Genomic DNA, 27,969 nt, shown 5'->3' on the forward strand with positions numbered 1-27,969 from the left:
TCACACAACTGTGCCCAAAAGAATTCTTACGTAGCAGCGTGCTTCGTTGGACACAAAGTCGCAGAATTGATTCCTGCTGAGCTTGCCATTAAAGCCATAGTAGGGCTTTTGATCTTCGTAATATCCTTGTTCTTCTTTAAACCTTATGCAATCATAGTGCTCCTCCTTCAGCCATCTGCAAGACATAGAGATAACAAAAATTATGCAATCACTGCATACTTTGGCGTGGTTACGAAAGCACAGCTTGGCTGATTTGCTCCTCATGCACCCTTTTCATATGTTTGCAATAGTCTACCCATTCGACCAGCTGCAACAGACATTAAATATCGTAGAAAAGAACTTCCAGTTTAGAAATTGTTTTTGTTTTTTTTTAAACAAGTACATTGGCCTGCATTCCACTCCACAGCGCCGCAGCTCCTTTTTTGTAGTGCGAAATTGTGTGTGAAACTTTATTCAGTGATTTGCTCAACAAAACGAAGTACAGCTGTTAATTTAATGTTTATTCACCTTTGATTTCATGCTGACATTCACTCAAAAATAAAGCTTTAAAGTAAATTGACAAATCGAATGTCATCACCGTGCAATTGATATCAACAGTAATTTTTTAAACATTTTTTTATGCGTAGAGTTTGGCGCTTCATTGTTTATAAACTCTATAGCTTTAAAAGAATGGCCATCACAGCTCTCAAAACAATCCACAAAAATTTTATTATAAAGGCGCATTTGGTCTTTGGTCCTATGCATCTGGCCGAAACATGAATATCTGTTTTAGTGCACATGTATATACCAGCTTAACAATTTTGTTGCATTTACAGGAATGCTGCCTGTTCTTGCATTCCTGCTGCTTGACGGCTAGATGGCGAAGTATTGTTTTTACTACTTCTAATGCCGGATGGTATATCGGTAAACACTACGCTATTTTATTTCAGCATATGCTAGTGGGGTAATGATCCTGATCTTCTTTTCAAGCAAGTTGCCGGCGCTATGAGCAAAAAGCAGTTCTCTAGGCCTCTCGGAGGAGGTCGTTGGCAGGCGCCGATTCGTCAGCAGGTTGTGTCACCCCACAAAATCACATGACATCTCATCTGGGGCAAAGTCCGCACCTTGGACACCTGGCGCTATGGAAAGCAGAAATTAGAATCAAATCTTAAGACCTATAGAATCTTGAGCCCGACCTTTCTAGCAGATGCAGCACGTTCATTTCCTAATGTGACTTAGTTAAAGCTAGGATTTCTGTCCGTATGTAATGACCGTAAATATCTAGATTTGCTACTGTATGCTAATGAGTATGTGTAAAATAATAGCAGCACAAAAATGATGAAATAAATATTAAGTAGACAATTGCATGAACAAGAACGGAGATGCATGATGGGAGCCGCAGATGGGATATTTAGCTCTTTCTGTCAAATAACACTAAAGACAGGGATTTATTGTCCCAGGGAATTTCTGGTATCTACATGTGAGTCAGGAGGACTAGAAATGTTTCCGCGGCCCAATTAAATCTTTAATTGTTATTCAACAGCAGCCTGCATGCGACCTTGTCAGTTTTATTAGGCGCACGGACCCAGCTTGTGCTTTTTGATCATGCCAGTTATTGCGAAACGCACATTTATGACTTTCGTTCCAGCGCCAGATGAGCCGAGAATAATCTGGAATAACCGCTGGCAAGCACAACTGTTTTCATATTATTGCACAGGCGGCAGCTTTTCGATGGAGGCGAAAAGCAAGGCGCCCGTGTGCTGTGCGATGTCAGTGCACGTTAAAGAACCCCAGGTGGTCGAAATTTCCGGAGTCCTCCACTACGGCGTCTCTCATAGCCTGAGTTGCTTTGGGACGTTAAACCCCACAAACCAACCAACCAACCAGTTTTCCAGTATCCCTTGGGTGGTTTATCCAGATGTTTTTGCACCGACTTCAAAATGAGCACTGCCGAATGCAGCGGGAATTGAATATTCGACGGCATCCGAGCACGCTTGCTGCTATCGCCGTCATCTATTCGCTTAGTTATTTTGCGGGCACAGTCGGCCCAATAAAGAGCTGTCTGGCAACTTCCTATTCATTTACTGTCACGTGGGGGTGACACTACCGTAGACGACAATGTAACCCGCTGGTGAACGCCTTCAACGTTTCTCCGGCGATGTGGGCTGTGCATCTAGGATATGCCTGATGGAGAAGGCAGAACTAACAATTGTTCCCAAACCCTGAAAAGAAGGCTGGGTGAAATGTGCCACCCAGACCTCGCACAAGCACCCCCTAACCCTTCGGGATATACAATACACACTGATTCAATACAGGCTATTCACACGGGTCACATTCACACGGGTCGCATTCCTGATGAACTGCAAGATGATCTACACAGAGCTGTCACCAAACTACGCCCCAACACTGTCACCCTGAGATGGATTCCTGGTCACGCTGGAATCCCAGGCAGTGAGGTAGTCCATCGCCTCGCCCGCGAACTTCAGCACCGGGCGTCTGGGATCGTGGCTTTATTCACCCACGTGGGACGCTACTCTTCACTACAAAAAAGAAATCAACACTCACTAAGACAACATTAGGGAAACTCTTCGTACACTGCCTCTTCTTGATAAATCCCTCACTACCACGCAAATACGCATACTTGGACGCATACAACTAAATACAATCCTTACTCCTGCGCGATCATTTATATACCAAATTAGATATTCCCCCCATGCCCGAATTGTTCTGAACATTATGCAAACTTAGAATACTGCATGTTTTCCTGCCCTGCTGCAATATAGTCACCTCACTTTCCACACCCTCCTCCCCCAACCTGGCGGGCTTGGTTAGCCTCTGACCAGCTGAAGGACCAGTTGGCCTTGTTGACTCTGGCCCAGGACAGTCTCGACGCTTAATAGTACGTTGAATAATGTTGTTTCCTCCTCCTTAGTCGAGCTGTGTGCATATCAATACCTTTGAATCATAAGCTGTATTTCTTACCTGTGCTAGCGGCTTAGTATGCTTTTCTTAGCGGGAAGCAATAATAATGCAGGCAATATTTCCACATTCGCAACTTCAAAGAAAATAATAGTGCAATGCGCAAATGGGAGTGACAGAGGACAACGGCTTTTCTATATTACCCAGAGCTTAGAGGCTCGAAAAAGAATGTTGATGGGAAAATTATATCAGATGTATTCGTTAAAGTCATTTTAGGCTGCAATGTGACCTTGAACAGCCGGTGTTGCTATGCGCGTACCTCGCCGCGTGCCAGCTGCTGTGGAGAAGAGGAGTGGGGAGGGTAGTAATAGGACCTTGAGTACGAACGCCTTCTTCAATAATGTGGAGCCTGTTTTGAGCGGTGTTCTTTGCTATGCCTTGTTCTACCCATGGCTTCATTTTATGCATGGTAATTTATAGCAGAAGAGTAGCAGTAGGGTAGCCCTTTGTCAAGTGGATTCGGTCTTTATTTTTCGTTATTAATTATACAACATGACATAAACGTTTTACATGAACTTTCTGAAACTTTGTAGCAGCCATCCAATGTTAAAACAACGAATTTATTTTGTGCGCGCATTTTGCTCAGCACCATCGGCGTGTAACGAAACATCAGTAGATTTGCGTATTAAGACATCATTCCAAGACTATTTGTCATTGCGGTCGGCAGAGTGAATCCTGGAAGTGTGCGAATTCTCCTAGCGTTAACGTCTTCTACCGTCTATTCTCCTTGCTCATCTTGACGCCTCCGCAACCCTTACAATAAGACCTTGTTCTCTCAGAAATTATTTTTTTTTAGAAAGCGGGAGCTCATTGAGTCAAAAAACAGGATCACTTCAATATGTGTAAAATATCACTACTATATTCTAAAGTATGTTACGTAATTGTTAGGAGTAGTGGTACTAATGAAACAAATAAGGACACCTATATAACATATTAGGATATACTTGAGTATAATGCACACTTTCATGGAACACATTTTCTAGATAAGAGCGCATGATAAACATTGGCAGGCTTGCTAGGAGCTTACCTTGCTAGAGTAATTTCTTACTCATTCCTTAACGAGAGCTCATACATTCATATCGTTCTTGTTCTAACGAGGAACCTTGCTTTCCCCAATGCGTAGTAAAAAAATGTCATTTTGTTTACCTTGGAACTCAAGAACAAAATCTGTCAATATTGCACTCTTTGTGGCACATTCATTAGATCATGCGTGTACACACGTTCGTTTTGCGGTAAATTATTATGCTGGGAGCGCCTTTTATGTCCACGTCTAAACACATCACCCCTTTTCCCTTCGCCTATGTCTAACTCCCTGTTGCGATAACCCTTTCGACTAATTTTCCTTTCAGATATCATCATACACGTACGGATAACGTGAGAATGTCTCTAAATATATTATTGCCGGTAGTGTTGTTTTATGTCCGCGAAGGCTTATGGCTAACCATGCACCAGACGTAATTTTGCTGAAGGGGCTCAGAAACTACAACGCCACATGAAGTCTAAATGCACTAAAAAGATAATCCTTGTCTGATTCAAAGTGTTCAACGCAATGAAGCGTACTGAGCTCTTTCGTTTGAAAATATAAATTCCACACAATACCTGACTTTTTGAATGGCGCTGCTCTTTGTGCACTGTGAAAATTCGAAATCTGTAGGATAGCCTTTTGGCTTGTTGCCCATGATGTAATTTCCACTGGCTCTACAACGTGCATTTTCTTCCATTCCATCTAAATGCACACCCATTCTGGAAAAGATTTAAATGCTTAGGCTCTTCTTAAATAAAGTTGCTATGTGATATATCCCCTTGCAACATCGGATTTTCCGGTCGCTTCCCGACACATCCACAATTGAGCATCCTTTTGGCTTTAGCCCAGCCGCTTGATTCGTCTTGTAGCTACTAGGAATCACCTTTTTTTCATCCCCAGTAACATGTGGGACACCTTCCAACCTGGGGGGCTCATCTTCCGGTGCCATATCAAGAATGCTATTGTGACTGATCATAGGGTTTTCTAGGCAGGAAATACTGGAGTGGGTTGCCATTACCTTCTCCAGACCTGTCTTTCTTGGGTACCCTACACAGCAGAGCTCACGACTTCATCGAGTTTCGCAAGCCCCTCCGCCACGACAAGGCAGTGATCCATGAAGGGGTACAAACTCTATAAGCTATTTCCTTTGTAAATATGTCCCAGCAGATATCATTTCAGAAGCTGACCACTCTAATGTTTGCTAGTCCCTGACGTCCCCTTATGAACTTACTTGTTAACATTCTTCCAAATTTGATTACACAGGAGGTCAATAATTGCGCATGAAGTGTGGCCAGTTTTTTTATTCCGATACCTATTCTGCGTCCTTCATAAAATCTGCAGTCACCTAATCCACCCCAGCTACTTCCCATTTTTATTTCCTTGAAGGCTTTGTATATTCCTCCTTCGTTACTACCGCCAAGTCGCATTTTTTGTAATAATTTTATATACTGCAGCCTCGGCCAGGCTATTGCAGGAGTGGGGTGCAGTAAAAATCACAGAAACAAAGGAGTAAATATAAAACATTATAAACAGGCTTCTAAAGTTACTACACTGATAATGCGCAAAAGATACCTGTAAAGAGTGGATTTAATGAGTTGGTCCGACGGCTACCCCTGCCAGTACTTCGTACACTGCAGGGTGGAATTACCAGCCGCAGGACACAGCTTCAGCGCGAGAGATGGACGCCGTAGGTAAGCGATGGCGATCGCGATGCCGCGGCGTTATGTGTTCATTGTCTTCTTTACAATGCCCCTCAAGAAGTCGCCACCCTGGCGACTCATGGTGAAGGGACAAAAAGAGTATTAGAATACGACTTAAAGCGGCTAACAAGAACAACCTCGCGGCCTTGAGGACGTTGGCCGGAAGATTGGTATACTGGCTCGATCACGTAGTTGACAGGGGATGTACGTTTCAATGCGCGATAAGGAGAATGCTACTTGGTTTCAAATTTGATAGCGGCGGGAACGCATAGCCAAACGAAGCTGTAGGCGAGGAACTTCGGAGCAAGCGTGCCTCTTTCTTGCCAATCTTTTCGATAGCCTCGAGTGCTGGGAGTAAACGTGCGAGCTATCGGATGGAATATCTCGGCTTTTCTGTACGGTATCTGAAAATACAATGTACGCAGAGACATCTGGTTGGTATAGCAAAACCCTGTCGATGGCACAAGATGTTCACGGCGGTATAAGAGGAAGAAGGGCCAAACGTCAGTTGTTGTTTGGGTGGCTGTGTTGTACGCGAATGTTACAAATGGAAGTGCCTGTTCCCAATTAGAGCTTCCAGAGGCAGGTGTGACATAAATTGCGAGCATGTCCCGAAGCGTAAGGTTGTACCATTCGTGAGACCGTTCGTTTGCGGGTTCTATGTGGTTGTAGCATGAAGGATAGATTTGCAAGAGGAGAGGAGCTCTTGGACTACATCGGACAGAAAGGCACGACCTATGTCAGTAAGTACCTCTTTTGGGGCCCCGTGTGGAAGAGCGAAGTTATGGAGACGAAAATGGGCTACGTCTCGTGCTGTGACCGCTGGAACTGGGGCAGTCTTCACGTAACGGGTCAGGTGATCAACGGCGACGATGACACATCGATTACTAGCGGCCTGTACGGTAGCTTATCATAAAGATCGATTCCCACAGGATAAAACAGGGGAGCTGGATATTGCAAAGGCTGCAGAGAACCAGCGGAGAGGCGAGGAATCTGCCGTTCTTGGCAGGCGACAAAAGAGCAAATGTAGCGCCGTACGAAATTGTACATTCCACGCTAGGAATATCTATGACGAATCCGATCATAGGTTTTTAGGACGCCGGCATGAGTGCTCAGCTGGTCATTATGATGATGGGCACAAACATCGGAGCGGATGTGGCGCGAAAGGGCAAGGAGTCTTTCTTTACCCTCTGAGTAGTAGCTTCTTAGGCAGAGGAGGCCGTCCCTAGTGGTGAAACGGGAGGCTTGTCGACAGAGTGCCCGACGGAGTGCCCGAAAATGCTCAGCTGCGGAAGTGGATGTGCTAAGGATATCTAGCAGAGTGGAAACCCAAGGATCCCATCGTTGCTCAGAAGGCATATCCTCAATGGTGAGGCGGGGACCGCGATGCAGGAGAGCACACTGATGAGCGAGAAAGAGCGTCGGCGTCAGAGTGCTTGCGGCCTGAGCGTAACACTACACGTAACACTGAAGCCTGGCAGCCCAGAGGTAGAGACGGCCAGACGGATCCTTGAGAGATGCGAGCCAGCAGAGAGCGTGATGATCTGTAACTATCTCGAAAACGTGGCCGTATAACTAAAGTTGGAACTTCGTGATAGCCCACACGATAGCTAAGCACTCCTTTCCGATAACGAAGTAATTGGACTCCGCTTCGGTAAAAGCACAGCTTGTGTAGGCGAGAACGTGTTCGGAGTAGCCAGGCGTGCGTTGGACGAGGACTGCACTAAGGCAGACACCACTGGCATCTGTGTTGAGTTCTGAAGGGCAGTAGGGTCGTAATGACGAAGGATAGGCGGTGACGTTAGAGCATGGTAAAGCGTCGCGAATGCACCATCGCAAGTTGGCGTCCAAGAGGAGGGGTTAGGAGTGCCTTTCAGGAGCTGGTAAGATGATTATAATGAATACTGTGAAATTTCGAACAATGTGACGAAAGTACGAGCGGATGCGCACCAACCTTCGCAGTTATTTTAACGAGGACGGTTTCGGCAAGTCAGCAACGGCGCGTAGATTGTCAGGATCATGCTGAACTCTATCTTTACACACGGCGTGTCCGTGTAACGAGCTGGTGGGCACAGAAGCGGCACTTTTTGACGTTCAGTTTAAAACCGGCGCAGATGAGGCTGGCGACGACCTGGCCCACCGGGTGCCGGGTATACTGCATTCGGTAAGTCGGTTGATTGTACAGGTTGTTCCGGTATAAAACTCGGCGGTGCTGTGATACTGTAATTTTCTGTGTGAGTGGGCAGCCCAGGGGTGGAAAAATGTGCAATGAAATCAAACGACTTAGTATAAAAAAGAAAGGGAAACTAAAAAACGTGCACACGCTGTATGCGAACTACCATTTATCCGGACCACTACCATGCATGTTAAGTGTGAAATAAAAAAAAAAAAACCGCCAGGGTGGCGCAGTGGTTACGGCGCTTGACTACTGTTCCCAAGGACGCGGGATCGAATCCCGGCCTCGGCGGCCGCTTTTCGATGGAGGCGAAAGGCAAGGCACCCATGTGCTGTGCGATGTCAGTGCACGTTAAAGAACCCCAGGTGGTCGAAATTTCCGGAGTCCTCCACTACGGCGTCTCTCATAGCCTGAGTTGCTTTGGGACGTTAAACCCCACAAACCAAACCAAACCAAAAGCAAAAAAAAAGAATATAGGACAGCTTTTGATAAGCCTAACTGTGTTTATCTTTATTTAGCGTAACTTTGCTGTTTCGCATTTTGTATCTTTTTCGCGACTATAGTAATTTGCCGAAGTAACTGGCCGATATGCACTCCATACGGTCTGCTCTGTTGTGTTCGTGGCTTATACCGGTCCGGTAAAAAACTGCTCATACTTTACACAGACGAGTCATAGTAGCATCAGATTTATGCTGGATCATACGTGTCTGGCGGAGCCCGGTATGAAGCGATACATAATTTTTTTAGGAAGAACTCTTCGTTGCTTAGAGCTGAACATGGTTCTTGATTAATAAGGCAGAGGTGATAACAATGTAAGTAAGCTTGGCGAAGTCATAAAAATGGGGTAAACATGAAATCAATCCGATCAAAAATTGAAGCAAACAGCATTACATACGACTGCAAAATAAGAACAACCATTGTGTTGACTTCAATATAAGCTCCATCGTCTTGTAGAACGGCGATCTTCAGTGTTCCACACATGCTTCCGATGCTTGTCGTACCTTCAGTATGAAAGAATAATGATCAAATAAATTCCTTAATTTGCGTTTCGGCCTTTTCTCTACCTACTTCTCTTGGTAGAACGTTCCGATGCGTTAATACTGCTGCTCAACACAGTCTAGCATGCACTAATTGCATTTGTAGCTACCATTTCATTACATAATAATAAATCCGAATTCTTTCCATGCTATAAAACACATGTCTAGCAAAACAATACGCATGATGTTCAGTTTTGCATTGTCGAAGTGATAAATTGACAGGTCATTAAGTACCAGGTTTGTTTATCAGTTTAAATATATTTGCATATGCATTGTAATCGCATGCTTTGCTTCTAGGCTGCGATGTCATGGCACAGGAGAAAGATCATTGTTCTGTAAGTGTTTCGTGTTGGTTGCTCAAACATTCAACCTAACGTTGCACAGAGCATCATACTGCCATATTCTATCTAATTTTATACTTCCACTGCCGTTGCTCTTCGATACTTTCAGGCATTATGGAAATACGGAGTAGATAAAAGATACCTCGGATATTTTGTGCCGGTAAAATATTGTCTATTGAAAAAATTTGAAATCAAGTGTAATAAATAGGGAGCAGCTATACCCATGATAATGCAGGCAAATATTAGTACTGAGCACAGTTGGCCACTGTGCCGCAATCAGGAGGAGAAATAATAGCTCGAGGGGCAAGTTGGTGCTTCTTCGCATGTGATTGTGTTTGTTGCGCCACATTTCTGGGTACTATGGCGGAGAAGTAAATACCTTGCTAAATTTAGGTTACGCAGTTCAATTACTTTCATTTCGCTAGGCTCGAACCAAGGTAACTTTTTAACGACAATGTCACAAGGGCATTTTGATAGTTAAAAGTGATGCATGATGTGAGGGTCCTGACTGTACGTTTTTGTACACTTGATTTATATCCATGCTTATTGCTCGCATCGAGAGCAAAAAGAAAATTTTTAACTCTGTACATAATTCATACACGGATATGAAAGGCAGACTAAATGACAGAGAAATTAAACTTGTTACAAACATAAATTTTCATTAGAAATAAACTATCTTCTTATATTGTTTACATTACAATTCCCTTACACTTAGGAGTGGGGGACAAAAGATCGTGGCAGTGCCATTGTTTTTCTAGGCAACTGATGAAAGACAATAATTCTCTATCACCGCATAATAATCCTAACGTTATCATATACCTACAAGAACACTCATATTCCTAGGCTACGACAACGTTTTGTGCATTGTGCGTTTTTTTTTCAGAGAGGAATGATGTCAACCAGAGCAGCAAACTAACAAAGAGCGGCAAATATTTGGAGTGATGTTAGAGATAGTTAAAACTTGTGCAATAATAGCTATAAAGTCCACCAAGCTAGGTCTCGGAAATCAGCATCTGGCGTTAGGATTGGTCGGATAGTTTGACTAGAAGGACAATCCCTTGTCGACTGCAGCTTGTCCAGAAAATTAATAGGAGGTGTAAATTCTATGTTAAAGGGCGTTCTAGTGAACATTTTATTATTGATATGAATGTTTACGCGGTATTATATGACCATAATTATTCTCACAATTTAAAAACAATGTTGAGAAGCTGTATATGATTGAAACGGTTTTTATCGCCCCTTTTAAAGCTGGGCAGACTGTGTCCTTGAATCCACATGAAAATCGAATTCGCTCCTAGCTCTAATATCTCTCCAAGTAATTGGAATTGGCGGTATCTAAGCTGCCTTCGTGCGGTTCTGTTTGAGCTGCTATCCTTTAGCCGCAAAGAACCTAGCGGATGAACAGTCTCGAAATTATAAAGGATTTAAAGACCTTTCTAGTTTGTTATTTCAAGAAGAGCGTTTTCATGTTGACCATTCATGTTACCGAGAAAGAAATGAAAAAAAAAAAGAAAATATTACGCAACAAACGCAGACATTGAAGAATAATGGAAGCATATTTTATTTTCAAATCAGAAAACTCTATATAAGCTTTGTGTACCACTTGCTCTCTGTGAAGTTTACTATTTGGGGACCACTTGAATTAATATGGTGCTATGAACACTCTTTTTTGTGTTTCTGCTTTGGGTTTGTTTTTTTTCTTTTGGCGAGTATGCATATATTGTTAACAAATTTCCCAGTAATGGTACATGCTTGTCTGTGCATATTCTCTACTTCTTGTGTCTTTGTCATGTTAACACAGTTGTGTAGCAACGAGCCAACATGAAGCCTGTAACTTGCAGCTTTCCTCCGGCTAAAATTCACTTTAAAGAGCAGCTGCACCACTTTTTGAGAATTTCGCGATCTTCAAGGATTCATACCTACATTGGTTATAGGTAATGCGTGCAAAATGTTTTTGCGCTAGCATTCAAACTGATGGAGTAATGCGGAGAAGCTCGGTGATGAAGTCACGGACGGTACTATTTGTGATATTCGTTGCCTTCGTCCACGCCCTGCTGTGTCTTTTCTGGCAGTGTTAATCAACATTTCTAGGGCTTTGCTTTCAGTAGCCTTGTTTTTATTTCTTCAAACAAAGTGTGATTGTGCGGAACACGTACCGGCACCGTCTATGACGTTATCATGCGTCCCCCACCCATCGCTGTGCAGTGAGGTTAAGCCTGACAGCCGTCGGGGTTTCAATCGTTAATTGTGCCATTGTTTCAAATGCTAGCGCCAAGATATTTCGCATGCTTTAGGTGGAAGCTATATTCATTCACCCGCTCGACATTCAACGAAATCTAAAACCGGTGCAGTTCCCTTTAAGGTGACCCAATGCTGTTGTGCTAAGGAAGTGCCTTGTCGACTTTCATCTTTGCTCTGGTTATTCAGTTCCTCAAGCGGGGCTTTTTCTTATAGAGATTTAAGTGATGCAGCATTAGAATCGCGATTATCTCACAATTAAGGCGGAGCCTCTGACTCTACGTCATAAAAGGCAGAGCGTTGCCTAGCGGCACTGCATCAGGCAAGGTGTTCATGCCTACGGATGGCTGAAATCTAACAAATAATATTTAGTAGGCGCTCTTGGTACATATAGTCCACTCTTTATCTCTGCATCTCTTATTTCACTTAATTCTTGTAAATGTATACTAAGTATGCGTTCCGAAATTGCGCGTTTCTGTGGCATGTGTAACTCTGCCCAAGTCATTTATTTACGCTTTAATTTCTGTAAGAACAAATGTTTTACCCGAAAGGAAAGGTATTTTTTATTTAAAACGAAATTATTTGTGTTAGATCCTTGCCTTTATTTCGTAAAGAGCGAACCTCAGACATACGACAGGATGTCACAAATACCCTGCGATGTTCAATAAAACCTACCTGCGGTCTGTTTGTTTTTCATTGCCGGGAGCTGTAGCTTTTTTCTGAAACAGTACAGAATGAAAAAAATATATATTTTGGGTATATAGTCGAGAAATCTTTCTCCACAACTAAAAAACTTCTAAGAGCACTGCAGAATCTGCACAGGAAAAATGCGAAAGCCTAACCGTTGCTGCTGCATTGGGTACATCGCTCATTCTTAGATTTTGCTAGCAAGGGTATGGCTCGTTCCGCATAATGGAAATTTTATTTTCTTTGGATGCAAAGGTTGCAGTGGTCCTGCTAGTGTGGCATTGAATGGCATACTGTGGCTCCTGTCGCCTGGCTTCGTCGCGCTCCTTACGTTGCCATGAAGACAGCAGTGGCGTTAGCCGAGGACAATACGTCACGCGGAATCTCCCGGACAGATCTCGTGAAAAGATGTTGCGGCTGCTAGATTTTCACCATGACCCAAAAAACTGACCCATGACTCGTCCCTCAAGGCTACATTCAATGCGTGATATAAAATCCATAATGCAGCTATCCTTCATGCTTTTTTCCAGCTAAATTGGTCCCACCGTCATCCACACTGGAGTGTCAAAACTTAGCTACCATACTGGACTGAGTAATATCGTGACAAAATTCCGTGAAATCTGATATGTAAACTCGTTATAGTTAATTGAATATGAGAAAAACGTCACGGTATTATACTGAAACAAGAGATGAGAATACCGGTCAGGTAGAAATGTCACTTCAGAATTTGCTCACACCCGCCCCTTTTCAAGGCGGCAGATGGCACGGGAAATGGCCAGGCAGTGGTTAATTGGTTGTTTTCGGTCGTCACGAGGCTACATGGCATGTCCAAGTTGGCAAGAGCCGCCATCTCGTGTAGCTTGTGAGAGAGGACATGGGAATCGGAAATGGGATGTTTAGGTCCCGTTGTTAGGCACGCTGTCCAAAGCCAAACATGCATTTTCGTTCTGCTTCGTTAAGGTGGTGGATAGTCGGAAGCTGCAGAACCAATAGCTTATTATGCATAGTCATAATACAGCTTACGCTACAGCTTATGGCTATGCTAATGAGTATGTATGAAATAGTATAGGCATTATTAAGGGGTACGTGATTAGGGGAAAAAAGAAGCGATTGTATGCGCACGTGAATTCGCAAGAAGAACCGCAGCCAGTACCTAGCATTGATGTCACGTCATATACATGAGGAGCTCTAGGCTTCCCGAGTCCTTTTCATTACGACAGTCTACCTCTCTAGGGTGGCACTGGATACTCTCTAGCGAAGGAAAACAAAGACTGTGGAGACATTGCATCAAATCGCGTGCAGAGGCTAGTAAGCTTGGTGATCTTTGGAAATTTTCACCATGAAAGCGATACAACTGCCAATCTGGCGAAAACGCTCTGGTGTCCATCGTGCCGGTGACTTCTCAATTAACGACAGCTGCAAGCGGAAATCGTAGCTTTTACCCTTGGTTAACTGGTAGACAAGCTGCCCTTACATATTTAAAAGAACTTCAGTATGCTGTAGTAAATGGTGACATTTTGTATCAGTGTCGTGGTCTCGTATATGAGCTGATCGCTTTCGTATAACACGAGTTTTTCAGGAGAGGTCACTGCATCTGTGTTATTTTAAGTCTCCCTTTCGTTGCCATAAGCAGCATGGGATACTAAAGCCAAAAAAGCCACGTCTTTGAGTACACTGCTGCCGTGTACCAGCGAAAATAATGTATTGCTTTGCGAAGTGGTAGACTAGATTTTCTCTTAGCGGCACTGAAGGTTTATCTAAACCTATCTCGTTTTATACTCCTGAAGTTAAGGTAGGCGCTTGCTTTGCTAAAACATTTGTGTGAATGCGTTTGAAGTGTTTTAGAGTGAAAGTTGGCCTTACCAGCGTATTCATCCACAACTGAAAGAGAATATTATAAGAGGAGCTTCCCTAACATTTCTCAAAACCCCGCGCTGAAGGCGGAGCTGCGTTCGTGAGCTGAATAATACATTTAATAAGGATAGAGGTCAAGTGAAAGCTTAACGGTTAATTGCCCTCGAAGGAGCCTTCCAGCCAATCATGTCGGCTGATCGTCGTGACTTAATCTCATTTCGCAACTGACCATTCCTCAAAATTAGTTTCTTCTCGCGGATAAATGGACTTTCATCTACGCGCTGCGTGATTAACCGAGATGTCAAAAGAACCAGTTAGCCCTATGGCCTCAGGGGCTTTGGGTGAATTGGTTCTTATGACATAGCATAGCGTGGCACGGGGCTGCAGTGCAAGACGTGAATGGCGCTCACCGCTGCACTCTTCAGCTTTATCTGGCTAATGTCTTATGTTGCAAAAATTTCACCTTAATTTTTTTTTTTCATAATGACCATTATTTTCCAAGGTGATGCTTACAACGTCATGCTTATGAGCTGGGTTTCCTTGTGCAATTTTAACGCGCGCCTAATAGAGCGTAGATTTCCGAAGGATACCTCCCGCGCTAAAAAAAGTACCTCAATGGCCAAGGACGATGTGCAGTCGTTACAACATAAACCTTGTGCTGGTAATTCAAACTGCCCGATTAAACAAAAATGTCATCACTGATGATGCTATAGACAATTAATTAAACAAGCACATGACAGAGATTTCATTCCAGTGAAGGAGTGGATGAAATTTCAAGGAGGAAAAGCAGTTGCGTTGAAAATCAAAATGCTAGAAGTATGAATCTGACCACTGCTTACTTATGACACTGAAGAAATTTAGCATGAGAGTTTAAAGGCTTTGCAAGACCGCATCATGTCAAGTAGTTAGTAATGTTATTGTGTACTGCTGTAAAGCTAATTAGTTAAGCGAATGCGTTTTCTCACAATATTTAGCATACCATGTAATGAGAGGATTCTATGTAATGTATTTAGTTATATTTATTCCAGAGCTTCACAATAAGCATACCAAATATTTATTCAAGCAACTTCATCTTTTTGTAATCAACTTAGTTTCGTGGGCTTATTTCTGTGTCACATAAACGATAACAAGGCACGAATTTCAAATTGTGGCCTAGTGTAAGAGGCCATAAATATCAAAAGCAACTGCATTTTTTTTTAGATAGAACATCTTTTCTGAGCTGCATACTATTGCACCCGCACTCTATAAAACAGAAAGCTGCTAGGCTACTCTCAAATTATCGCATGGAAATGACAAATCGGGATTTAGGTGGCTGCGAAGGGATCAGCTGTGCCATATTTCAGGTTTTCCAGCAATAAATTGCGGTGGAGGGAAAGAGGGAGCTGGTAACAGATGCTCTCTCTTTCTCGGCAACGACGTGTAAGATCTCGATCGAGTTCCGTTGGCCGCTAAATGCTCCTACGTCAAGATTTCTCTTACACGTTTTTGTGAATGCTGAGAAAATGCGGCAGTGACGCCTTCGAATGAGCCATGAACGCTATCGCCCATTATTCGACGTGGCAGTAGCGCGCACGATATCACAAGAATTGACGCTGGTATTTCAGAGCCACATTGGCTGTCCGCCGAGGATGGGTATAAGAATCTGTCTCGATGAGATACTCTAAGAATTTATATTCAGGATGCGCTTCAAAAAAGATCTCAGCCGACGGAAGAGAGTATTAAAGGTTAGGTGTGCTTGCATATTGCAGCAATGTTAATTACTTACTGGCACCGCCATGTGGTCGAGCTCGGAAGATTGGCACTCGATCGTCTTCTTGGCTCGGGGAGCTGGCTCGCGGGTGTGTTAGTCAATTTTGCCTTCTTTCGCCGGCGCTGTGATTCCGTGTGTTCCTGCTTAGCTGTACCGGCTCCTGATATATTTTGGTGGGAATTGCTGAGTACATTTTATGAACGAAACACTTCTGAGTGCCTCCAACGCCCAGATATACACACCGTGGTCACGACACCTGTGTGCAAGGTGAGCCACCAATTGAAAGGCTTAGCTTCGGAGTGCAGTCCCCTAACCTCCCCGCCACGAATCATGATGACCGCGGCGCCAAGTCAGACCGTGCAGCTTCCTGTGAGTGTCCGCCCTATGCTATTCTATACTCAGCGTATGCCCACGCCATTTCATGGCCACAATTTTGACGACGTTGAGGACTCGACGACCAGCTACGAGCTGGTCGCGGCGTTTAAAGCGTGGAACGAGGAGTCCAAGCTTCGAAATGTTAATTTTGCACTTGAAGACGCCTCCACGATGTGCTTCGAAAAGCACAAGACTACTATCACCAACCGGCAAGATTTCAGGCGACAGCAGCTAAGACCTTTCGATACCAATTCAAGGAAAGACATGGCTAACTGACTCTACAGTGCTTAGCGCAGCGGCTTAATGAGAGCGGCGCCATGTTCGTGGAAGGGATGATTTGACTGTCCAACCGGGCATGTCCGTTCTTGACAGAGGCACATATAGTCCGACACCTTGTGCCAGATGTCAAGGAGCAGCTGATCGGAAAGCAGCAAGAATGGAGGTTGTCCTACAGCAGCGATTTGTGCACTTTGATCGTCCAGCGAACATCACTGCCATGAACTCCCACGTGACGTTGTCTGGGAATGAGAGTGAAGACCTTTGTAGACTTATCAGAAGTACAATGCGCGAAGAGCTGCACAAGCTGCCCTCTCTTGAGAAACACCCGCATGTTGGAGGCATCTAGGATCTTATGCGTGAGAACTCCTCCAAGAAGTGCCAACAGTGCATTCCCCAGCCACCTGCGCCGCATATAGTGACCTACAGCGACGCGTTGCGCGATCCGACGACAGCACAACCGGCATCCTGCAGCCATGCACATCCCCTCTTCCAACACCCTCGCACCAAAACATCCTTGTACCTATATCCTGTTTCGACTGGCTGAAAATAAATCGGCGCACGTTTTTAATAGGCTGGCACCATCGCACCGAAGGATTTACGTCTTTCTCGAAAGTCTCCTTCCCCGCGCGAGAGAGCGCGTAGCTTTGTACGCGTCGGCGGCAACCTCTTTCTCGTCACCCGGCGATGACGGTGATTCATCAGTCCGGAAAATGCCAGCCGTCTCCAGAACATTCGATGGCATCTGACCAATGACGACGCGCGACTCGACGGGAGGAAAAGGGAACGCTTCAACAAGCGAAGCTAAGTGTGTGTGCGCGCTAGCCTTGGCGTGTCTTAACAGACAGACACGGCGCGCCCTGTTCATGGAGACGGCGTCCCTTGTGTATATGGAGGAAGAAAAAACTAGGAAGGAGCGCGCGCAGCCTCCGCAAGCCAACCTCCTCTGACGCCACTCCCTTCTCTCTCTTATGCGCAACGAGTCTTGGAAATTTCGCCAACATAGTTGCCAGACTCAAAAGCAGCAGGGTACATGGTATTTTTTAGTGACTTTGGATGTCCCCACGGAAAGCCTACCGAAGTGGTCTGCCGAAAGTTGCGCATCTCGTCGTAACACATACGTTTCTTTATTTGCAATTGTTGCATTTTACTCCGTGTTTATAAACACACTAGTGAGAACTTCAGGTGACCTTTTCATGTTTGGTTTCGTTAGGGAGACTATGAATTCGACATAACGTTGCATGCCTGGGGAACAGCCTTCAGCGTAACAATGTGTATTTGAGGTCTGCATTTCCTAAATGAGTCAAACGATTTTCGTCTCGAACAATACATGCACCTGCCCTGACAGACAAGCGTTTCGTTTCTCGAGGAGTGCGCATAACAGGATACTCACCGTTGGAGCGACAGCCCCGAGAGGTATATCCGTGTAGCTCTTGCATCCCGGCACCCAGCATTTCATATGGCAGTACTTCTTGTTCGGCTAGTTGGTTTGATTCCGAGCTTGCGGGACTCAGCGCACAAAGGCAGAGCACAAGAACACAGCGGACGACAGGACGAAGCGATGATCAGCGCTTCGTCCGCTCGTCCTTCTTGTTCTCGCGTGCTTCGTCTGATCGCTGAGCCCCGCAAGCATTTCATATGCCGCAGCTGAGAGAACCCAGCCATACTTCGCGAAGTACACGGGTGTACTGCGCGGTGGCGGCAGCCCCCACGGGATCAGCCCGTCTAAAAGTCCAAAGTTCCATCTACCGCCTGCTCGCAGCGCGCGCCTCAGGTTTTTAGTGCAGGCGTCGTGTAGCGAAGGCCACGCGAAGGCATTCCTTCAGAGCGAAGCTTGCGAAACCGCAACCAAAAAAAGCTATCGGATAGCCTTTGCCGTATCACGTGACGGCTAATTTCCCATGATTCTTGCCATTATATTTTTTATGACTAGGCTTCACTTTTCCGCCGCGGCGCTCCCTCCAAGTTTTTTTTCTTCCTCCATGCTTGTGTAGTCAGGCAGTGATAGGCCTCTCCCGGCCTACATCACGAATGACGTTTCAGAGGAGGGGGCGAAGGGGCGGCCGCCCCTTGGTGGGCAAAACATTCCGCTGCTCGTGGCATGGTGCGGAGGATTTGGTTTCGTGTAGTGACAACTTGCTGTGTTTTTCGCAACGCCGCCAAGATCTCGCCTGGTGTGATGCGATATTTGATCTCAGATGACCAACTACATCGTTCTTCCATTCTACACGTAGTATAGATGTGTTTTTCAGCTGGGCAAAGAACCAAGCGAGAAACGTCGTGCACCGGCAGCCCTCGACATTGTTCTCGATCGTAAGCTCTGGTATACAAGTGCGCTCGCGTAATTCTGGGGAAAAGAAGAAGCACTTATTAGTTTGCTTTGTTGTCCTTCCGAACGAATCGTGCTGAATGCTGGCCAATCTCACTCTAAAAGGCCCGGCCGACATGCGATCTATTGCAGCACGTTTAGAGATTCTTGCTCGCCATTGAATTTATTCCAGTCCAGTAGGCCATGATGAAGGAGTTAGCTCTGTCCAAACGGCTGCCAAGGTCATGCCAGCGGCATGATTGCAGAAGTACAGCAGCATCCCTTGACGGAATTGTTATATAGCTTGTTCAAAACTATCGTGTCCCTAGCGAAAAGTGTTTTTACTGAAATCATTCAAGCGCCCTTATGAATATTTGTGCGCCTTGCATGAATAGTATTTTGTGGTACAAATCGCGCTTTTTTACTTTTTATACCACAGGGCGCATTCGCGTGTTATTGCTAGCTTCTTTGTAACACAGTTTAGGTGACAGTACTGCACGACTAGGGGGAAATAATTTTTTTTGTCTGGCCAAACATAACAAAAACTAAAAACGTCTGTACTTCGGTTAGAAATAATCCAGCCAAGCACGAAGCTCGCACGTGCGCTGCTGTTTTCGCTCATAACTGCCTACGCTTCGTGGGGCTCACAGTCGATTTTGGGAATATTAAAAAAAAAGAATAGAAAATGATGTCTGTAATACGCCTGCATTGACCCATTTTCCAGCATGCTTAAGTTCTATGAGTTAGAAGCGTTTGGTAGGACTTCAAGTCATCCGCAAGCGGCCGTGCCAGTTCATTGAGCACAAAGGATTTCTTGCATGCTTGCTGAGACTGTCATCTTTTTCAAGCAAAAATTGTTAATAGGTGCGTGTACTAAGGAGCGCCGCGTATAGTACCGGATGCGAATATGGCTATCGCAAGATTTGAAGCAAAAATTGCAAAGCAGCGGGCAGCTTCCCGCCGCTCCTTGCAGCAGGGAGACCCGGTTGACAGGAGCGCTGTTGCCCACCAAACCGGGTGGTCACGTGTCTCCGTGACGTCACATTGTTTGCAAACAGGGATAGGTATATTGCGGCGTGTTCGCAAGTGATACAGCTGGACTCCCGGGGGTCACCCGCGGCCGGTAAGCCCACGGACCTGCGAGGGAGAGCGCTCGTCTTGCATGGCAGCCACATCATGACTCTCGAGGCGTTGGACTAAGACAGTGCCCGGTGAAAAATTTGGTGTTAGTTTATTGACTCTCTCGTGTATTGTTCTGTATTGTAAGCCTCTGTGTTATTTAATACCTTGTTTGTTGCATGCTTAGCGTTGTTTTCTGTGAACCTCTCGTCTGTACATTTTAGGTGATCTCTCGTGTATTGTTCCGTATTGTAAGCCTCTGTGTTATTTAATACCTTGTTTGTTGCATGCTTATAGCGTTGTTTTCTGTGAACCTCTCGTCTGTACATTTTAGGTGATCATGTGTATTCCTCTGTATCGTCTCTTGCTGTGTGTGAAGTGTTTCTTGTTTGTTACTTCTGACTCCGACCCTTACTCTAGTGTGAAACGGCGAAAGCTGGACACCAAACGGCCATTCCCTTCTGTGACTACAAGGTAGTTGAATTCTGGATGAGCTTTTCACGCAAGTCGAGGAGATCTCATTTGCGACCGGAACAGCTACCCCCACTCATTCTAAGGGTGTCTGGGAGTGTGCGCACCGTTAAGGGCGCATCGTTAAATAACGTATAATTATTAACGGGTGACACTGCTGTGCCTGAGCGTACCGCCAGTTAGAAAAGTACACGCTTGGCGCACGCCAAATCATCCGCTCCCGTGATTCCACTGCGACGAAGCCGGTCCCCTAGTGCGCCACTGAAAGCACAGTTAATCAGACTTGCGCGGATTTTCATCGGTTGCCCCAGGGCCGGGCTATGGTGAACGGCCTCGTGACATCGACCACTATCTCAGCGACAACGTCCCACTAGCGTCCCTACCGCGACTCCAGTAAAGGTCACCATCCCAACGACAATGTTCCTCCAGTCGCTGATCTTCCTTCAGGCAGTCCTCAAGTCTATGCCGGGAAAACTGAGGGTGGCGAACCTTGGGGGTAGGGCTGCCGTCTATTAGCACTACTACCAATATCCTCCACTTGCCGATCCGATCAAACAGTCCAACCTGTGACCGTCCGCTCCACCCAGCTGTCCGACCACCTTCCATCGATCACAGAATGTTTCTTCCGACGCCCGTAATCGACGAATCGGACGATCCACGAGCCCGATGACCTCCCGGTGATAACAGAAGCTTAACTGCGATGCCGCAATTCGACGCACCGAACGACCCGCCAGTCTGACTACCCATGATACAGCTCCTTTCTGCTGAGATACCGGTCATCATTGACAGCCCCCATGTGGCTGCCCTTGCAGAACTGGTGCTGATTTTTGCGCTATGCGTCGCGGCCTTGTTGCCATCCTACGCAAAGTCCTGAAGTTTTTGCACGGACCGCGATACGGACAGCCCAAGTACATGTGGTGACACCGCTTGAAGTCTGCGCCACTCCAGTCAAGATTGGTCGCGTAACTTTTTCATATTGCTTTGCTGTACTCGCAGAGGGCTTCAATGACCTGATCGTCGGTCTTGGTTTTCTTTAGGAAAATGGCGCAATCATCTACCTCCGTTACCTCATGGTGAGATTCCACCCTATGCTCAATTTCCGACGACTGCACCCCAAGCAGGCCACTTTTCCAAGTTTACGATGCCCATGTGACTGAACCTCCAAGCAACAGCTTGTTTGTTGCGGTACAGTTTGACAACCCTCCCGCTATTCAAGGCATTGCCGAAACGAACGTAAAATGATTGTTTTTAAAGAAATGTTGCGCGCTCGGTGGATCTTTTCCTTCCGCAACAAGCGAACTGACCAACTCTTAACTGGCGTTAGCGTCAAATACCGCCATTTTCCGGTAGGTACCACCATCGCTTCTTTTGATGATGTCAGTGATTCCTTCGCTTACTACACCATATTGCCGATCAACCACCCCTCCAGCCCCACCTCGAGAAGCTATTCTTGACTCTTACCATGACTACTTTTCCATCCCATCCAAGGTTAAATAGATGTCACTGGCAAATCATTGCGTTATATTTGGTGGAACACCACTACTCCGTTTCGGCGAGGGAACGTGAGGCTATTGCATTACCGACTTTATTTATTTTTATTTTATTTAAGCATACTGTAAGCCTTGGTAGGCTCTTACAGGAGTGGGTGAGTGCATTAGTGAAGCAGTTTCTGTATTTGCAACATTAGCTGTTAGGCGTTCGTCACATTCGTGGATACACCTGCGGACGTGTCACTGAAATCTTTATTTTCACATTCATACTGCGCATAAAGTGCGATGAGAAAGGATGCCTAAGATGTCAGCAATTCAGTCAGCTCACAGATATGAACGTGAAGAATGAAGTTCGCTGCTTGTCTAATGCACTAATTTTCTTTGTTGAGGAGGCGCTTTGACGCTCGCAGTGTTCGAGAGTCTCCATTTGAAGCGGAAAACTTTATATGACTTTCGGTCTGCCGGACCTCTATAACCCTAAATTCGCGAACTCTGACAAATCCAAACCTCAGCGTGATCTTAATTTTGAGAGATTCTTTTGTAATCTGGAGCAACGCGTAATATACTCGGAGAATGTTCTGCCTTTCGCGCCTGCTCTCGACTTGTTTCTCCCAATCTTTCTGTCCAAGCACAATACTATCTCTTCATCTCTCTTTTTGCCTTGTTTTTCTGCTTGAATTCATAGTTCATTAGGACGCTTGTAGGGGCACACTGCCGCATTTCGAGAAACATATTCTCAGTGGCTTAACTTAGCTAAGCCTGGATGTACAAAGCGAAAGCATTAGTAGTCGTTAATGAGACCGAATTGTTTATTTGTTGTTCTTGCCGCACCTTCTTCTCGCCGCCTTGGGTCCTCGCTTTGAAAATCTCTCTTCTCGCTTTTAGGAAGTTTCTATCGTTCGTTTAGCTCTTTCAGCTTCCATTTCTCTGCGTGCGGCTTTTTCTACGCGAACTATGTCCGCAGGATGAATAGATTCGGCTTTTAGGATAGAGTAGTGAGCGCTCGCACTAAGCGTTGTTGCACAGCACTAAAGACGCCAAAATTCTCCGCGTATATAAATGCCTTGGTAAATGAGCGGCTGCTCTACGGCTTATGTTATCTTCTGACCGCGCATGCGCATAGTGACGACGTCAAACGTGGCGCTCGGTGGACATTAAAAGTTGTTATGTATCGGTACGAATGACGTTTTCCACGCATGTGAAGAAAAAACGATTAGAAGGGTTCAACGCTGCTGAACCGAATATGGAGCGAAAGCATAAGCTGCATATGAGCGAGCGTTGCTCTTCTTCCACGGACACAGCACACTGCGACGAGCGGTTACACCTGGCGTAATATCGCTTGTTCAACAGCCTCGGGAAGGAACAGCAGTTTACATTAGGTAGCGAAATACTGGAAGTAGTAGGCGAATATGTCTACTTAGGACAGGTAGTAACCGCAGATCCGGACCATGAAAAGGAAATAACAAGAAGAATAAGACTGGGATGGAGTGCATTTGGCAAGCACTCGCAGATTATGACTAGCAGCTTATTGCTATCGCGCAAGAGGAAAGTATATAACAGTTGCATCTTGCCTGTACTCATCTATGGGGCTGAAATGTGGAGGCTAACCAAGAGAGTTCTGCTTAAGTTGAGGGCAACCCAGAGGGCTATGGAACGAAAAATGGTAGAGGTAACATAAAGAGATAGAAAGCGTGCAGAGTGGGTCAGAGAAATAACTCAAGTTACCGACATTCTAGTAGAAATTAAGAAGAAGAAATGGACGTGGGCAGGACATGTAGTGCGAAGAGAGGATAACCGATGGTCGCTGAGGGTAACAAACTGGATTCCAAGGGGAGGAAAGCGTAGCAGGGGGCGGCAGAAAGTTAGGTGGGCGGATGAGATTAAGAAGTTCGCAGGGGTCAAGTGGATGCAGCTAGCATAGAACCGGGTTAAGTGGAGAAATATGGGAGAGGCCTTCGCCCTGCAGTGGGTATAATCAGGCTGATGATGATGATGATGAATATCGCTTGAGCAATAAAAAGAAGAATGGAGCGCCGCCCGCACCGTGCACCACACCGTGCAAAAAGAAGCGGGAGGCAATCATGTCGCGCACCGCAAGGCACGCTGCTGCAGATCGGCTGAAGGCAAACTGTGTCGTACGCGAAATGCGCCGCAGCTAGCCCAGTGATGCTGTGGAAAACTGCTCATGTCTTCATCGGTACTCCACGTCAGTTTCTCACCCACTACCAAAGAAATGAAAATTACTGTGATGAGCTAATTTTCTAGTACCCCGCCGCGCACATAAGATGGTAATTTTTAGTCACAACTGTAGTAGTTTTGCGCATTACAATTGCACTTTTGCCGAATAGGGCACTGTGATACGGTCTACATAGGTGCTAATGCGTTTTTGGAATGTTGACAAAAATACTTACCTTGTAAATAAAATGGCAATGCTACAGTCTTCCCATTTTTTTTTATATGTATTACTCAGTATTAATCGCAATCGTATTATAAAGGCATTTGGATCCCAGACTCCTCTGTGCTTGACGAAGACTCTGCTGTTTTCCTGCTCACTGAGCTGAGGAGTAAAAGTAAGGATTATCATCGTACTTTCATTTCCACCATTTGTATTACAAAACGTCAATTACAAATATTCACTGTGGCGCATCAGTGTATTGGGCGCTTGGCTTCGATCAGGTTTGCAGAATCAGATTCATGGCTCATTCGGCGCTTTTCGATTGACGCAAAATTAAAACATCTTGTGCCGGGAATGTCAGTAAAAGTATATGGAACCAGATATTATGAGACATATACATTCGTTATTTTTTAACGACCTATAGCTAAGTAAATAAAGATTAAAGAAGTTCAGCAAAAAACGTATCCTTAAAACCAGTCGTGGAAAAAATTTCCGAACAATTAAAGCGGAAAATAACTTGCGACAAAGAAAAGTATTACGGACCTTTGCTGCCTTCGTTCATTAGAAATTCTCCCGAGAGATTCTGGCGTCAAATACTACCAAAGTCTTTTTCCACGAATGAATTCATAGTAAACGGGAAATGTGTATGTGATGAGGGTGTTGCGTTCAACATATTCTTTAAATCGGTATTTACAAAGGGCAATGGTTGTCTCTCCAACTTTTCGGTAGCGTTTCCTGCCATATCTGATTTGGTTATTTTGGAGACTGGTATTCTTGATTTGCTCTTGAACCTTGACGTTAAAAAATGGCCAGGCCCCGATAATATACCAAACGCTTTTTTGAAGCGCTATGCAGAATGGTGCGCGAAATACTTATCGGTTGTATTCACCAGGTAAGTACGTGAAGGTTCTTTACCTGATGACTCGAGGACAGCAGCGATAAAACCTTTATAAAAAACTGGGAAAAAAACGCACTTCGAGAACTACCGACAAATTTCACTAACGTCGACTTCATTTAAAGTTTTAGAACACAATTCATAAACATATATTAGCTTTCTTGGAAGAGAACAAAGTTCTTACAGATTTTCAGCACGGTTTCAGGTCTGTATTTTCCACAGGTACAGAATTAGTTGAGACTGGGCATGACTTCGCTCAGCTGATTAACAAGCGAAAGCAAACAGATGCCGTATTTATAGACTTTCGCAAAGCATTGACAAGGTTTCACAAAGCAAGCTAGAGCATAAACTCAGTTTTTATTTCAAAAACGACTAGATACTTACATGGATAAGGGCAGACCTCTCGAAAAGGTGTCAATTTGTCACTGTAAATAACATTTCATCTAACAGTATCGATGCTGTATCTGGCGTCCCCCAGGGATCTGTATTGGGTGCACTTTTATTTGTAATATTTATTAATGACATTGTTACGGGTCTTTCAGTCAGTGTGAAGCTGTGCGCGTATGATTGTATTTTGTACAATAAAGCGGTGTCTTCAGTTCATGACCAAATGTGTCTAAATAATGATTTTGCGAAAGTGATTGTGTGGTGCAATGAATGCCATATGTGTGTTAAATTTTGCAAAAAAAGTTATGAAAATTACACATAAGAAAAGGTCTCTTCACTTTGTGTACCGTACTAGCAACATGTCGTTGATGGAGGTAATAGAGTATAAATATTTGGGCCTATGGATTACTAACAACCTTTTCTGGACAAAGCACATACTGTTGTAGCACATTCAATACGCAAACTTTTTTTTAGGCACTCACTTAAGTCTGCCCGCTCCAATGTTCATACGGCCGTGCATCTGTCAGTGAGCTCGTGAAACGCAACGGATCACCCCCAGTTAAGGAGCACAATCGGGTCTGCCGAATTAAGTTTTTATTTCAGCTCATAAAAGGTCACTAAATATTATTACTTCAAATTATTTTGTTTACTCCTCAGGTTACAACATGAGACAAAGGCACGATCTGACAATAACTTCCTTGAATGCGCGAAATAACTGCTTTACATATTCTTATTTTCCTAGAATAATTACTCAATGTAACGAACTTAACAGCGAGACTGTTACTCAGAATAGTATAGTAATATTTGAAAAGTGCCTGCAAATGTTATGATTTTTGAGAATTTGAGTTGTGTTTATATGCTTGTATTTTGTTTTGTCCCCACCTTGCTGTGATATGTACTGGATCGCAGTATCTATAAATAAATAAAAATAACTAGGTAAAATGTTATCAATTACCATATCTTGCGCATGCATATTATTTGTCGCGTGATTGCGTTAGTTACACGCGCTACGTGCTTTCATGTCAGTGTCTTAAGTAATGTGAATCTGAAATGATTTTAGAGATTTAGAGAATTATTGGTATTTTGAATGCGTGGAGTGGTGTTCCTCTGCATTGAAATGTTTATTGATCGAACGTTGATTCAAAAAAAATATTTCTTGGGTGTGATTTTTATACTTGGTTAAAACACGTAATACTGAATGGAAAGGTAATAGTGCTCGAAAGACTATTATTCCCTGCGTTAGAATGCTCTTTCTGCTTTATGAGAGGTTGCATGGTTAGGTAGGTACTTAGGTATACTTACTGTAATCACGTCCATCAGCACGAGCCGTATCCCTAACTCCAACATATTTATTCTGTTTTGCACCTAAAATCAGTACGAATGGGATTAGACATTGTAGGTATTTGTAGGGAATCAAAACCTTTTCACCTGAAAAACAATCATCCTTCGTTCACAACTACCAAAATATCTGTCAGAGCGAAAACAACATAGGGACTTTATTCAATTTTCGCTTCAGTACTGGCCCGAGATACGAAGTCCTGCAATAAAGCCACTGTCTGAAACGTATTATTTGTCAACTGTCCTCTCATATGCATCAGGACAGTTGGAATGGATGCTCCCCGCGGCAGCATTCATGCTTCGTTTTTGTGGCTTTGGTGTCTGTATTCAGTGCGCCTAACATAGGGATGTCTTGCTAGCCACTGGTTGTATGTTCACATATAAGAACAGCTCTAATATTCGACTGGCTGTCGACAGGGAATCAGACAGGCGTAAGTCTGCGTGGCGAAGAAGGCGCACGCTCGAACGGTTGTTTTATTAAGGCAATACTATTTTTGCCTCGGCTCCAGCATCAACGACGAACCCTGCGCTGTGCAGCAGGCTCGCAAGACAGCGAAGAGATAAGCTCTATAAGTTCCCAAGTAGTAGATTCAGGCCTGGTCGCATTAGAACTATGATGGACACTAAATAAATGTACTAATCAATCACACACTGACTCATTCACTCACTCAAGGGTGGCGTAGACAGCCTCTCATCAGAGCCTGTCCGCACGAACTGACACCTAATAAAGATCGTGTCACCGCCTGGAATTGAACTGGCATCGGAAACGATCAGCTTCCTTGGCCCAAACACGAGAGCACTGCATTTCGCTGCATCGATCCCGCCTCATCTAAAATTGCAACGCTAGCATGCTGCGCGCAGTAAATACTGACCTCTTTATTGAATTCCAAGGGCAAAACCCTCTCGTGCGGTGAAGTGGATATAGTCATCTTCTTGATCTTGCATCTACATCGGTCCTTCATTTAACCAAAATAAATGCGCCATACACATACGCCACCTGGCCGATTGCGGTTAATTCCGCGAGCGTCGTGTCGCGCGAATCCACCGGGCTGACTGAAGAGGCAACGATTTCACTGTACTGGACCTAAACAGACTTAGGTCCAGGACTGGAGTTTTCACCGAGTATGAAATAGCCACGCATAATGGCAGT

At 44.7% G+C, this 27,969-nt stretch overlaps 1 protein-coding gene across 1 annotated transcript; it reads right to left on the bottom strand.

Annotated features, from left to right (window-relative positions):
- Positions 1 to 26,841, bottom strand: LOC146170813 (uncharacterized). Its single transcript, XM_084586755.1, has 5 exons — positions 26,784 to 26,841; positions 24,216 to 24,361; positions 12,150 to 12,193; positions 8,754 to 8,859; positions 1 to 175 (listed from the first exon to the last, which is right to left on the bottom strand). The coding sequence occupies exons 1-5, from the start codon at positions 26,826 to 26,828 to the stop codon at positions 1 to 3; spliced, it is 516 nt and encodes a 171-aa protein (XP_084442881.1). The 5' UTR covers positions 26,829 to 26,841.
- Between the last annotated feature and the right edge of the window lie 1,128 nt (positions 26,842 to 27,969).

This window comes from Amblyomma maculatum, unplaced genomic scaffold (assembly GCF_055883805.1).
Source record: "Amblyomma maculatum isolate TAMU_Amacu unplaced genomic scaffold, ASM5588380v1 scaffold_40, whole genome shotgun sequence".
NCBI classification, from domain to species: domain Eukaryota; kingdom Metazoa; phylum Arthropoda; class Arachnida; order Ixodida; family Ixodidae; genus Amblyomma; species Amblyomma maculatum.